The sequence below is a fragment of the Argiope bruennichi genome, chromosome 5 (assembly GCF_947563725.1).
Source record: "Argiope bruennichi chromosome 5, qqArgBrue1.1, whole genome shotgun sequence".
Taxonomy (NCBI): Eukaryota; Metazoa; Arthropoda; class Arachnida; order Araneae; family Araneidae; genus Argiope; species Argiope bruennichi.
Window position 1 is genome coordinate 27,257,677 of NC_079155.1, and position 15,201 is coordinate 27,272,877.

The 15,201-nt window shown below is 26.5% G+C and overlaps 1 protein-coding gene across 4 annotated transcripts in view; it reads right to left on the minus strand.

The window, feature by feature from the left end:
• Positions 1-2,396: 2,396 nt before the first annotated feature.
• Positions 2,397-15,201, minus strand: part of LOC129968687 (hemicentin-2-like) — a 234,144-nt gene continuing 221,339 nt past the window's right edge. For 3 of the 4 annotated variants that reach the window (XM_056082833.1, XM_056082830.1, XM_056082831.1), the window contains exons 11-17: positions 13,141-13,232; positions 12,273-12,456; positions 10,917-11,060; positions 10,431-10,461; positions 8,480-8,649; positions 5,301-5,504; positions 2,398-3,583 (exon numbers count right to left, since the gene is read on the minus strand). In XM_056082833.1, coding sequence (XP_055938808.1) covers positions 3,423-3,583; positions 5,301-5,504; positions 8,480-8,649; positions 10,431-10,461; positions 10,917-11,060; positions 12,273-12,456; positions 13,141-13,232 — 986 coding nt within the window. In that variant the 3' untranslated portion in view covers positions 2,398-3,422. Of the gene's footprint in view, positions 3,584-5,300; positions 5,505-8,479; positions 8,650-10,430; positions 10,462-10,916; positions 11,061-12,272; positions 12,457-13,140; positions 13,233-15,201 lie in introns of all 4 variants that reach the window. The other variant, XM_056082832.1, reaches the window with a different exon arrangement.

Here is a 15,201-nt window from a genome sequence, read left to right on the forward strand (position 1 = left end):
GTATGTGTGTGTAATTTGATGTTTTGTGTGTCTTGTGATATGGAATCTAGAAGAAATCTCAATAAAATATGATGATTCCCAAAAGTCGGTGTTTTCCATCTGTACAAGACCATGAGTCTCTCTTCACTACAAATTTAATAAAATCAGTCTGTAGAGGTCATTTCATTTCATTAACAACCACAGAAGTCAATGTTTCTGGTCTGCAAATGCTAATTATTATTCGAATTATCCAAATTATTCGAAAAGAAAGAATAAATTTCGTATTTTTTCGTAATGCGAAATATATAAAGTATTGTAATTGAAAAAATATGTAAAGATACTTACTTAAATCTACACGTTTTAAACTCCCGCAAGCTCGAAAAAGTATTCAAGATATTAATATCTGTCTATCCGTCTCTGAATAGGATAATTCAATAGCTTTTTGAGATAAACTAATAAAATCTGAAATGCGGATGATTTCTAACAAAAAAAAAATCAGTGCCTTAAATAAATGAAACAATCCATGATATTGTTTCAAAACGAAATTTATAAATGTCAAATTATTCTTTCAATTATATGTTTTAAATAAAACGTTTGAGTTAGTTAGAATAATAAATCAAGAAATGCCATAAAATGGAATTCTGGATATTGTGCGGATTGTTATGCACGAGGATAAAACCTGGGACCTTGTGGTTCGCAGTCCAGTAACATGACCATGATACAAAAGCAATTGCTCGTGCAGCGTAGTTGTTAACTGGCTTATAAGCTATTCACTGCAATATGAAGAAAGATAAGCAATTAATCTGAAATTAGATATTTGATTTAAAAACGAAACAAAATCTCACACCAGGACACCCATAAAAAAGAAAGTCATGTTTATTTAAAAAACACAAGGCGAGGAAATCTGACTGTACAAACAGTGAACATAAGGAATATATGTATGTATATATTATGTACATATTTGTGTTTATTTTCACACAGCATGACAAATGAAATGAAAACAAAGATGGTTTTTGACTTAAAAAAATGACTCGGTTATATGACAACATTCAATTTCAAAATACATCACTGGAAAAAAAAATGAATAATCAATTGTTTAAAAAAAAAACACATTTCTTCAATCAACATTAAAATGTTGAGCAAAAAAAAAAAAAAAAAAAAAATCTGTTACAGACGATTTTTACAACCTACTTACTGCTTGATAGAATCAGTAAAAAAGAATTATCAAATTAATGAAAATAAATACTTGATTGTAACAGATACCACAAACAAATGTTGAAAAGTAAACGAACTCTAAACAATAGGATATGTGAACTTACAAAGTTTCTATATAACAACAGCAAGTCGGGATTTTTTTTGTATAAAATACTGATATTTTGGGACGGTTTCTGCAATCAGCCTTGCTTTATAAAGAAAGAGAACGAAACGGTGAATGTTGTATTGCTCTTCAATATCAGTGAAACATGACTACGTTTATTTTGAACTTGGTGAAAGTTCTCGTTTCAGAGTGTCCCCACAGCACCTTATATAAATAAAATGGCATGCCAAAACACAATCGGATTATTTTATTTTCACAGCATATGCACCAAAGCTACTCAAAATAGAACACCTCTTTTTTTTTTTTAATATTATGGACGGTAGAGTCTTGCAACAATATGAGCCGTAAATACTCGCTTCTGTTCTAGTTTTCTCTTTCTCTGCATGTTTGGTCATGTTTTCCTTTTTGCTGGCTTAGGAACTAAGGTAAACCATAAATAATATCCACCTTTACATCCATGTTGTATTATGTTTGCTTTACCTTCCCTGTATAGTTCAGTATTTGGAAATAAAGTTAAAGAAGCATGCATTTCGAAGCGATTTTAGATTAGTTCATTTTGCCTTGTATCATCCATGGCTTGTGTCCTTTGCTTCTGCCAGAACGTTATTCTATCCTAGCGTTTAAAAAATAAAATCACAATGGAAAAAAATCTTATTGCTTAATTGTATGTTTTTTTTTTATATATATAATTCATTTTATGTGAATGAAATTTTTTCTTGTACTCACATCAATTCTAAAATTTCTTTCAAAAAAATATTTTCTGACATCCATAGTTTCCAATTTGTTATTTGTACATCACAATAGATATTTAACAGTTTGTTCTTGAATAAAATGCTTCATTGTTATTTACATTTAACATTAATTTTATAATACAATTTTCTTTCATAATATTGTTGAATTCGTTTAAGGATATTGATTATTAATCAATATATCTTTAAAAAAAATTATCATATATGCTTTTACAGCAAAGCATTGTAAGTTAATACAATTTTCTACACAATATTATTTAATCCATTTAGAGATATTGATTATTAATCAATATATATATATATATATATATATATATTAAAGCAAATTTAATTTAATTACCATATATGCTTTTACAGCAAGCATTGTTAGTTAATATTTATTTAAAAAAAAACAATAAGTGCTATTCTTTAAAACTAAAAAAAATGTGATTAAATGAAATTGAAAACACATAGATCTCAAAGAAAAATGATATTTGAGTCTTTGTTGTGACTTTATCACAGTTTATACATATAAGTTAAATAGATAGGCTGTACCAATTTTACTTTCTCAACAATATGAGTATTCCAAACAACTCATCTACTTAACAATGTTTAAATTCAATAAGTATATAAGTACATCATTATTGCATTGTTGAATATTGATATATTTTGGTTTTAACGAAGAAATACGAACAATATAATAATAGTTTTCATTTTAACTGTAACTGTAAACTTCTCAAACACATGATAAATGCCATTTTTGCACTGACTTCAATGTACTTTGACACCAGACAGCTATCTCTCATAAGGCAAAGGATTATCAGTCCGTTTATGAAAGAAAACTTGAGATCCACATTTTCATCTATATTTTTTTTATATATACATTGCTTATGAACTATGTACACTTTACTCCAGACTCGTAATATCTGGGATGGGATGCATTATAAACTTCATTTTCCTGTTCAAATAAGAGACCAACATGACTTTGTGCTTCCACAAACTTGCTGCGTCTGCTTCTAGTCCGTCTCCAAGTTCGATCCTGGAGATGGGAAAGCAGTTCTTTTTATTTATTAAATGCTATATTTTTCCTTTACTATTAAATACCCTAAATGTCCTTATGTTTCCCCCATGGATTTGTTCTCATTGTCTTTGTGTGAGGCATTTTGCGATGAATATACATATATCCATCTTCAAAATTCGAATGGCAAGAAAAGTATCTTCAAGGCTTGTTCCATGTACAACACACACACGGAATGGCGATATAAACAGGCTGATTAACAACAGCCTGGCACCTTATTTATTTACTATTTCATGTTTCTTTGAAGACAAGATTCACTTCCCTCGCATATCACAGTTTATACCAAGTGGTCTTCGAAAACAGACCCGGCAGTTTCAAATCAGACGATGATTTCACGAATCACTCTACGAGATCTAGAATTAGGTGTGGAGTACCCACTCTCGTGGCTTTCGTCGAATGACATAGAGATGTGTTGAGTCTTGTCCTCCTCACTCATGGCGTAGGGGTCAGGCAGACCACTCACATCATAGTAGGGGGAATCTAAAAGGAAAAACAGTGTTTTTTTAGAATGTGTAATTAGCACTAAACTTCCATATTAGTACAAAATGCTGAAAAATATTGTTTTGATACCTTTATGATATTGTTCAGCACTGAGAACAATGAATATGTTGCGATGGGCGAAAACCGAACTCGCAACCTTTGGGTTCGTAGCCGAGTAACATGACCACAAGACAAAAGTAATTACTCGTGTCTCGTAGCTGTTATCTGGCTTATAAAACAAAAATACATCGTAATAATATCGTGTGATAATAGGAATTGTTCGATATATTCACCGTAATCAATTTTCTGAATGCTGGATAATATTCTGAAGATAAAGCATTAATATTGTCAGGTATTTTGTGTTAATAGGTTTATATAAAGCAGCACTTTTTTTTAAAAAAAAACTTAGATAGCATAGTAAACATTTGTCTGCTTGTATCTAAAGTGAACATTAAGACATATCTTTTGTTTAAAATTAAAGTAAATTCTTAATTTGGATTACTTCATTTAAATTTTAAAATAAAGTAATCCAAATTCCTATTCACAATTTTTGCTATGTGTTAAGGTTTGCTATGTGTTCACTGTAGATAATTTGATGAGCTGTAATGGTTTAAAAAAAAAAAATTTCGATTCTTTTTTTCCTATTAATATCCAAGTAAATTGTAAATCAAAATTCTTATGAAAAAATACAAACTTTTGAAACCAAGCCGAATTATTATTAAATATAATAGTAAAAGCTTTTTTCCATTCTTTTTACAATTTTGCACATTTTTGTAAACGTGCAAGATTGTTCATCCATTTTGCCATAATGAATGATAGATTAATCTTTGATATATATAATATCAAATTATTATTAAAATTTTTTAACTTATTACTTCTAATTAATTTGTATATAATTATGAGTATGTTGTACTTTAAAAACATGTAAATTATGGTAAAATCTTATTACAGTATAAAATACACATTTCTAAACATCTAATAAAAATTTCATTTGCATAATGTCCAATCTAATTGAGGCTCAACAGCTAATTAAGAAACTATTACAGTTAGACCTATATTTCTAAGAAAAGATGCTTTAATAAAAATTTTATATACAAAATGTCCAATCTAATTGAAGCTTAACAATTAATGATGAAACTAATAAGGATAAACCTATATTTCTGGTTAAAAGAAATGCTCTAAATGAAAAAAAAATTATATTTAATTAGTTCCTCCAGCTTTATTAATTATGTTTAATAAAATATTTTTGAAGGGTTAACAATTTCAAAAAAGAAAATTCAACTCTTTTGCTGCCACAATTGGCTAAATTATGAAGATTTTAATGTTATTATTTTAAGCCAATCAATTCCTCTGTCAAGGAAGCATTATATATTGATTGGTTGCATCCAATCCATCACAAAAATGTTTAAAAATTGCTTAAAATAGTCAATCAATCTCTCAAGATTTCATTTATTAGGAAGTTAGAGTTACGATTAAAGTGACATCAATACAGAAGATTGTTTTCCTAAGCCTTCCAATATAGAAGATTGTTTTCCTAAGCCTTCCAATATAGAAGATTGTTTTCCTAAGCCTTCATCAAGTATGGATAACCAGATATTTTGAAATTACCATTTTCATGTAATATTAAACAATTAATATAAACTCTAAATGTTTAGGAAAGAAAATAAAGAAATTAAATGTTTTCTTATAATTAAAAAAAAAAAAATTCGAAACTTACGTAAATGCTCCCTGTTTTTCATGTTCATCATTTCTTCTGTGAGGGGTTGATAGTCTTCAGGATAGAAATAGCCATTGGGCAGCCTTGAGTCATATGGCTGGTAGGATCCTTCAGTGCCCATGTCATCAGTAGGTTTCAGCCAAGGCTCGGAATGATCCAGAGCACTGCATGGGCTCTGATCAGGATCAGGATTGTACATCATACCTGATTCAGAAGGAAAAATCAGTTTCATGCAAGTAAAAACATAAAATTATTTTTGAGAGAAAAAAAATTATATTTTTCATTCACTCTGTCCCTTATACTATTATTAATATTGTAATGTTTAGAATGAGGTTCAGTAAATAAACGGTTATCTAATAAATAATCTAAAATAAATAAATTTGAAAATATTAACTAATTTCTAAAATAGCATAAAATAATGACCACACAAATCTTAAATTCTCTTAAAGGAAAAACTGAATAATTATGATGTACTTTAATAGTTCAATAGCAATAAGTAACACTCAGTATTAATATTAATAATCTATTGAAATGAATAAAAATATGTTCTTTGAGTGATATAAGATTCCTATAATCAGTGGTGGATTTAGACATTTTGCAGTTCCTAAACAAGTGTGCATTATGAAATCTGAAATTTAATAAATTGATCAGTTTATTTTCCCATTGTTAACCTAATAACATTTTAATAATTTATTTGAAATTGGTTATGTTTTTTTATTTATTACTAATGACTATGGAGCACCTGTGTTATTCAAGGATATGCCTTATATTTATAAATACTGTAATAAGTAATTGAATATAATGAAACAGATAAGAACTTCATCAATTATACTTGTCAAAGTGATACTATTATCTTAATATTTTATAATTTTTACACTTTGTATATTCTACAGATTTATTTATTTAATATTTTAATAATGCTATTTTAATCAATCTATCCACGCCCTCTTCCACCCCAGTGGCCCTAGGCAAATCCACCACTGCCTATAACCAGTGGCGACTCGTCATCACAACAAAATAATATTTGTCAAAACTGGATTAACATATCATAGAATAGATTTAATATCCTTAAGATATATTGCAGTCATTTGAATGAAAATGATTGCAATTTATTAAGGGTGTTGACACATTCCACATGTAATAAAATACATTGTTTTCAGAGCAGCACTACAACTTGTGTCATTTTCAATTTTCTTTTAATTATTGTTATATTTTTTCACATATGTCGATTAAACTTTTAGCATGAAAAAAAAATTAAGTGACCCTATTAGCAGAGATATTCTATGCTTTCTCAACAACATTGTTCAATGTTCTGAACATCAAGTCCAAGAGAAACCACAACAATATTGTTGAGAATTTTGTACTATTAGAGGAATATGTTGAAAAATGAAATTATAGTTTTCTTTAAAATAATTGAAGAGTTTTCTGAATCTCTCACAGACGAGTCACCACCATCTATGGTATAAGGTAAATGTATTTAAACTAGTAAAATTAGCCAGTACCATTTAATGCTGTATAATATTCCAAGAAGAAAAAAATAAGAATTTGAATAAATTTTACACTTGCCTCCGTACATCCCTCTACCTGAATTGCTATTAAGGCTTTTCAGGCAGCAATGTAAAATAGAATGAAACAAGAAAAACATACCATATTAACTGTGCAAAGTCTATACTTAACAACTCACTGTTTTAAAATAAACTATATAACTCAAAAGCATAAAAACATTTTCAGAAAGTCAGTTGTAAATTCATATATTTTCATTTAATTTAAATTATAAACTATCTAAGATTACATTTCGAAAATGAAAAATTGTTTTATTACTGAATTTTAAGTTAAAAAAATTGTAATGCATTTTCAAAATGTGTATAAGAGCTTAAGTTAAAGTAAATATAAGTGTTTAGGATACAATATATAGCTGTAAGATAATTGAATAACTTTCTCAATTTGTCATCTGTCTGAATGTTAATTTTCTGATTTACAATTTAAAATAATTCTTTATCATCTTAACATTACAGTACTAAATATAACCATTTTCATAATTCTATATCTCTGATGAGTGCAGAACAATATCACAGATTAATATAGTACAACAGCAAAGACTTTAATATGCAAGATTTAACATTACTTTGATTTAAACAAGTAAGTTAATGTAGACAAAAATAATTGTAAAAAGATTTAGAAATGTACTTAAAATTTACATAGCTCTCTTATTATACAATGGACAATACATCTTACAAAGTCTTGAGCATTATTTTTGCAGCCTTAACAAGATTCTAGACTAGAAAACTAGCTTTATAAAATTAATCACTTAAAAAGCTGCAAATGAAATTCTTCCCTATGGCTCAAATTCATAGGGAATATGCTAAGCTCCCATAAGATGTTTAATTTTACTGTTTTAAGCAGCATAGCACATACATAGGCAGCTAAGCTGCATGTTGAGAGCTAAAATCTTTAAATAAAGGCATTTAATCATTCAAGACTTTTTTCACAGCATATGCTTTTTTAAAAATTTAACAAAACTAATTATTAAAATCAATTATAATAAGAACATTATAAGACTAAATAGCACAATGTTTATACCATCCATCTTTCTACAATTTTGGTTGCTAAAGAAATTTATTCTTGATGTTATGTTAAATTTTCTATTTTTACTTGGCAAATTTTAGCTGCAGGTGAAGAGTCAGGATATTTAATTTAAATTTTCTGTTCATTTTAAAAGTTGAAGTTGTACATAATGCAAACTAAATCCAATAAAGAAATAAAATTAAATATTGATATCTAAAACATAAAAGAATAATAATTAGAACTGAAGAACATTCATTGCTTTTATTGATATTGCCTCATTATGATTTTAATTAATTTCAATTTCTTTAAGCCAAAATGTACCAAATAGAATAAGGTAAATTTCAGATTAATTCAGATTCTACAGCAACCAGTTCATGATAGACGGACAGTACAAATCAAAGAAACTAACTACATAGAACTAGAGAACACTATTTGCATTGAGTGAAATCAAAGCAAGAAATCGAGAACTTGACAAGCATACAGAAAAGAAGAGAAGAAGAAATGGCAGGATAAATGGCCAAGCAGATACCAGCGAAGACTTGAAAGGGAGGATGCAGTTTTTTTTAGTCGTTTGCTTTTTCTCAAAGCAGAGATAGATTGTGACATAATCTCACCAGAATGAGGGTGGCTGCTCGATGGAATATGGCCATTCATCCCTCCATTGATGCCTGATGTATTGGTTGTGTAGATACCTGCTTTGTGGATGTCATCTGTTACGCTTTCCAAGCCCTTGTTCACCACACCATCAGGGAAGTAGGGAGGTGTCACCGCTTTTGGTCGAGGGCTAGAAAAGATTCAGTCTGTTAGTACAACACGTAAATAATTTTAAGCTTCAAAAATAAATGGCATTTTCAGTTTAAAAAAATATCAACTAATTAATCAACCATAAGTGGTGTTTTCGGTTAATGGGAAATCAGTCTATTAGTGCAACATAAATTGTATTTCTTTGGAGTTTTTTTTTTTCAGCTCAAAATGAATTTAAGTACCATTTAGAGATATGTAAATGTTTAGTAAAGTTTTGAGTTGCAAGATTGCCTTTCATCACCAAAAGATTTCTTTTCCTTCATATGTATATTTTGTTTATTTAATAATATATTTTAAATCTAAATTTCTATAAATTACTGCTCAGCATTAAAAATTTCTTTAAGTTTTTTTTTTTTTTTTTTTTTTTTTTTAAGTTTGATAATACAACTTATTATCATAAATATTTTGGAAACATGAATAGAATTTTTTTTCTCAAATGCATTAGCAGACAATATGATTAAATTAATCAATTAATGATTATAAATTAAAGTCTGGAAATATTGAAATAAAATATTATCATTTGTATACTTAAGTGAATAAAATTTCAATATTTTAGCATTTTATGGTGTGTATGAAAAATTTTACATTTTATTTTCACAGCAAACTGTATCACTGAAAGTGTGTAATCAATTTATAATGGCTAAATCAAAAAATATTATAGAAATTTTTTTAAGCAAGTCAAACGATATAAAACAAACAGTTTTACTATGGAAAATCTAGTCAAAAATGCCATGTAAATGTAATGGTTATTCATGAAAAATCCAATTTCACAGAACATTCGAAACAAATACATTAGCAGTTCATGACAAGGCAGGCATCTGCCTAAGGACACTGCCCTTTGGGGGGGTGGGGGGAGGTATTAAGATTGTTTTGTGGTATATCCAAAATTACTTAATCTTGTGCTTTTCACTTATAAAATCCGTGCAGTAAAAAATAATTAATTAAAATCGAACATTGTTTAAATTTCAAACCACTGTGCTAAAAATATTCTCAGTTAGATTTTGCAAACTTTTATTATATTGTTTAAAAATTCTAAAAAATATATATAGTTATGATTAAATATCATTTTGATTGTATCAAAAAATTGTCACTTTTTGATGCTTGATGAATGTTTGATATTGAAATTTACAAGCAAAAACTGATTAATTGTAGTATGTCTGAACTACAAAATTTCTCCACAACCTTTTGAAACACCCTATTGAAGAGAATCATAAACAGGATGTTTTTGAATAGTCTGGTATTTTCATACAGGATGCATATAAATATAGGTTTCAAATTATTCTGTTTTTATACACACCCTTATAAATTTTATCTAAATTTTCAGAACTTTTAAAAATATCCCCTATGACTATCTGCAATAAGATATGGAAAATAAATCTCATTTGTATTGGTATATTTGTTGTTATATTTTGTCTCTTTAAATTTTCACTAGCCTTATAACAACAAAAAACTTCCAAATAAAAAAACAAACTAAATTTTAAAATTTCATAACAGTACAATATAACATTTTTTTTTTTGGGGGGGGGGGGGTGAAAACCTAAAAGATTTAAAAGTGATATATGAACTATTTGGGTGATTCATAAAAGTATGAAACATTTTAAATGTCAAAACTAAAGTCAGTTGTAATTTAAGATTTCACTTATCTTAATTTACTATTTTAAATTCAGATATTTAAAATTAAAAAGATAAATGCAATGATTTCTAAATTCCAAAAATGCATTTAAGCTTTAATAAATCTTAAAAGCACATAAAGAAACTTACTTTTGTGTTTCCATTTCAAATTCTTTCTTTTCTAAAATGCAAAAAGATAAGAAAAGTCCATTAGCTCACAATGCAATTAAATCCATAAATTGTGTAAAGCAAAAATAATTTGCATTAGCTAATTTCTCATTCATAAAATAAAAATAAAACATTAGTGGGGAAAAACATATTTACTGAAAGTAAGCTGTAAAATATTTTTCCGTGTTCATTTTAAAATCTTAATTGCAATATTATCAGAAGATTTAAAGAATAAAAAAATGGAAAACAATTTTTATTGCAATACAAAATGCATTTAAAAGATAATTATGACAGAATATTTTTAGTTTTAAATACATTTGGACTCCTTGAATTATATATTATTTATTAAAAAATAAGTTTAAAACAAAAACTTTTTAACTAATTTTAAATAAATTTTTAAAAAAACTAAAAAAATAAAATTAAATGTATTTATTGTTATATAAATGTGAGCATTTAATATCTTGCTACCTTTGTGGTTAACTTTCTTCTTCCAGCAGCAGCAGATTATCAGCACAATGCAAATCAGAAAAGTTACACCAATGATACCAACAATTACCATCAGAGTTTCTGAAGAAATTGCAGCTCTTGCATCTTTAGGATTTGGTAATTCCTCTGAAATTAGGAAGTAGGGAAATTCATTAACAAAACAAGTAGAGAAGATACAGCATGAAATCTCAATAGAGTTAAATCACTTGGATCTATGTTTTTAAAACTAATCATAATAGGTAATAAAATATTAGAGAATCAATAAACTTTAAAGGTATAATAAATATACAAAATCAAATCCATTTTGTATTAAAATTTACAGGTTTAATCAAAATTTTATCAAGGCAACAGAAAAACCTGTTTTACTAAAATGTATCCTGTTTATAAACAAAAAGTGCACAAAATACATAAATGCTTCCGCACATAGTATCAATTGAGAAAGATTGAGATAAAATTATTGTATCAAAAGTAAACTTTAATCAATCAGCAATTAAAAATTGTTAGTTGGAAATAGCTAAAGAGCAAAATAAACAAATTAACAATTGAAGATTTTGCTTATATTAAATAAACAAAATTTAAAAAAAATTATGAAATACAAAAATGTATAAATTTTAATGTTATTAATTTCATACATTTTAATTTTTATCATTTTTTAAAATTGTTTTGAACCTAAAATTGCTGCCATCTAAAATTTTCATAACTATTATTTTACAACTGATACGAAAATAATACTGAAAAACTTTCTCAGTATCTTTGAAATATGATGATACATTAAATGGTAGAGAGAACATAATTAGAGCATATGTAGAATTGCAAAAATTCAGGCATTGTAATTTTTAATTTTTTTCAAAGATTATCTAAGCACTATAGGATTTTTTTTTCTACCATAATATTTAAAATGAATCATGTTGCACCAAATACAATTTTTTTTTAATTAGAACTATTTCAGTTAGCCTATTCATAAATGCTGCAAAGATCAAAAGTTTCCTAAAAATTGATTTTTAAATGAAATAAAGAACAGATAAAAGCGTTGAGTATGTCTAAGTAAGTGAAAGATTAAAACTTCAAATCAAATAAAATCAATGCATTTAAGAATAAATAAAGAATCAAAAGTAAAAATGCAGCATTTGACTAAACACGAGCAACATAATTGACCACAAAAATGCCAGAGATGGTGACAATTCAGTTCTTCAAATAGCAAATATCTATGAACCAAGAGAATGTACATATAAATACACATTTGAATGAAAACTGAAATATATATATATATATATATATATATATATATATATATATATATATATATATATATATATATATATATATATATATATTTACCTTCTAAAGGATTGGCAAGTTTTGCATCACCGCACCAAGAATCGTTGCTTTCCAAACATAATTTAACTCGAACATCTGAAAATCCTTCATCAGGTGGACTCAACTGCACTTTTTCTATCTGCCTGATGACTGATATGACAGTTTGTTGTACCCACATTTCAGTACCAACAGGTCTGGCTTCAATCTGGAAGATATTGTTTCTTTAAGGAAAAGGACTAACTGTTGTAGATATATTAATAATAAAAATGTTCTTCAATGCTTGAGGTAATAATTTGATTTCAATTCCCTGAATTGATTTTGTAAAGTTTAATATTAATTTATAAATTTTTTTGCAACAAAACTGCTTTTAAAATAAACTTCACTAAAATGCAGATTTATAATATTTTACTTATGTTTCATTTTTTAGTCTTTTTTTATAAATATTATTGAGTCTTGTAATATTTTTTTCTTTTGATTTACTTCCAGATGGCGCTACTTGTAAGAAACAAAAATTTGATTAAATAAATCGATTAATAATTGAGTTACAATATTTTGACATAAACACCAAGTAAGTGTTCAAATTTGAACTTTCTACACATCAGTGAAAGAGTAAATCAAATACAAAATAGCATCTTTAAAAACAGAAAATAAATTCAATGTGTAATTTTTTTTCCATGTTTTAAGAGCTGATTTTGTATAGCTGATTCATTGAAGCTCCAATTTTGGTATTTGTACTTTTCAATTAATTAATTTCAATTAAATTTTATTATTTATCCTACATTTTCCACACTCACTTATGTTCAAATAATTTAAATATCATTAAAAAAATTTTTTAACAAATGCACAATGTGGGATAAAAATGCTTGATTAAAAATATTTTTTTACTGACCTTGGCCAATAATTTGAGTGAACTTGGTTCAACATGAAAGGTCAAATATCCAGTATCTCTATCGAATTGAGCTTCTGTAGGTCTGGGCATATCTGCAAGAATAAAAAGAAAATTTCAAATTATATTAACTCATAAATACAGGTTTAAGAATTTTATAATTTATGTTATAAAACATTAAAGAAAAATTAATGATATCACGAAATTGTTTAACATAAGTTTATTTCCAAAAATATCATAGAACAGGTAAGCCATAAAAATGGATTGTGTATATATACTTATATTTAAAAAGAATTGCAAAAATTCTTTAAAATTTTATTTCAATAAAAAGTTAAAAATAGTTTCACACAAAATCAACAGCAAATGGATATGAAAACATTTACAGAACAAAAAGACACAAAAGTAGGACACATAAGATAAAAATAAAAGCAAAAGCACTTTAACTTATCCACATACTATGCATTTCAACCCCTTTCCTACAGCAATATGGAGCAAAGAACAAACAATCAAACTAAATATATTTTCAGCTATAAAGACTACTTGCATGTAAATCCTGACAATTTGAAAGTATTAAAATTCCTTAAATTAAAGTTATTAACAGTATTATTGCTCTATATCGTATTTTTAACCAATTCTAAATAATCCTTGAAATAAAATAACATGTAATATCTAATACAGAAGACAGTAGCTATAACAATATATTATAGATAGTGCAGTAACGTCAGCATATTTTATTCTTTTTTAATAAATAAGGACAAAATATAAAACTAGCGAAGAAAAACAGCTGGTACAGAGAAGGAAATGGAATTCTAAAGGTGTGTTAGAGGAGAGAATGAAAAAATAAATATCAGGATGTGATAAATTTTGAGATAAAAATCGAATCAAATTCTAATGCTTACCTTTTAAATTCACTGCAAAAAAAAGAAAGAAACATAAAATTAGTACACAGCTCAAAAGGCATTATAGGAATTAGAAATATAAAGTAATGAAACATTTTCTTTAAATGAAACTCAGTAATAATCGCCAGATTATGTGATATTGATGGTTAGTAAGCAAAAATGCTTGAGCATTAGTAAAGAATCCCAAAAAGCATGCTGTGTTAAGTGAATAAAAAAAAAATCTTTTTGCCAATATTAATGTAATTTGTTATATAGAAAGTATACCAGCTGTTTTCTTCATTTGATCAGAATCAAATATATTTATTTAAAATACTGATTAGTTTACTTTTTAAATATAAGTAAACAACATTTAAAAAAATCTATATGAAAACAATTACCTATAATTATGTAAATATTATTGGTATTAATATTTTATTATTTTGAATTATAATATATTAAATTTAAAAAGCTTTATATATACAATATTGAATAACACAATACTTACTGAAACAAAAAAGGAAATGGAATGAATTAATGATCATTCAATTTTTTCAATAAAAATATTTATAATGAAATTTATTGTGTCTATGTTTAAATGTCAATGCAATCCAAAACACTAGGATGTAGAAAAACTTAAAAAGTAACATTAATATTTTTTTTAAAAAGACCATTATTTTTACATTCTAAAAATATTGCATTTAAAATATGCTTCAATTTTTTTTTTTTTTTAGTAGTTCCCTTTTATTTTTCAATGGGAAAAATGTGAATTCATTCTAATTTCTTTCTTATTAAATTTTCAAGGAACAAAATGAATTCTAATTAATTACTGAAATACCTCGTTATTCAATTTATTAGATTATCATATCATGAATATTTTCACATCTAAAATTCTACTTATTTCTAGTGCAACATTCAAAATACAATTATCATTTTAGAAATCTTCTTCATATGATTTTTTTTTTAATATTACTTTTTATTTTCTTTCTTAATGACTAATATTTTTTGAAAAAATTATATATTCACTTTAATAACTTTCATGCCTTGCTTGTGCTTTCAAGAAAAAAAATTAAACATATATAAAAACCAATAAAAATAAATAACTGCAAAGAAAATGTGATCACATGCATTAAAATAAAAAATACTACAAACATGCAATGCATGAACATGCAGCAACAAATAAGTTTGA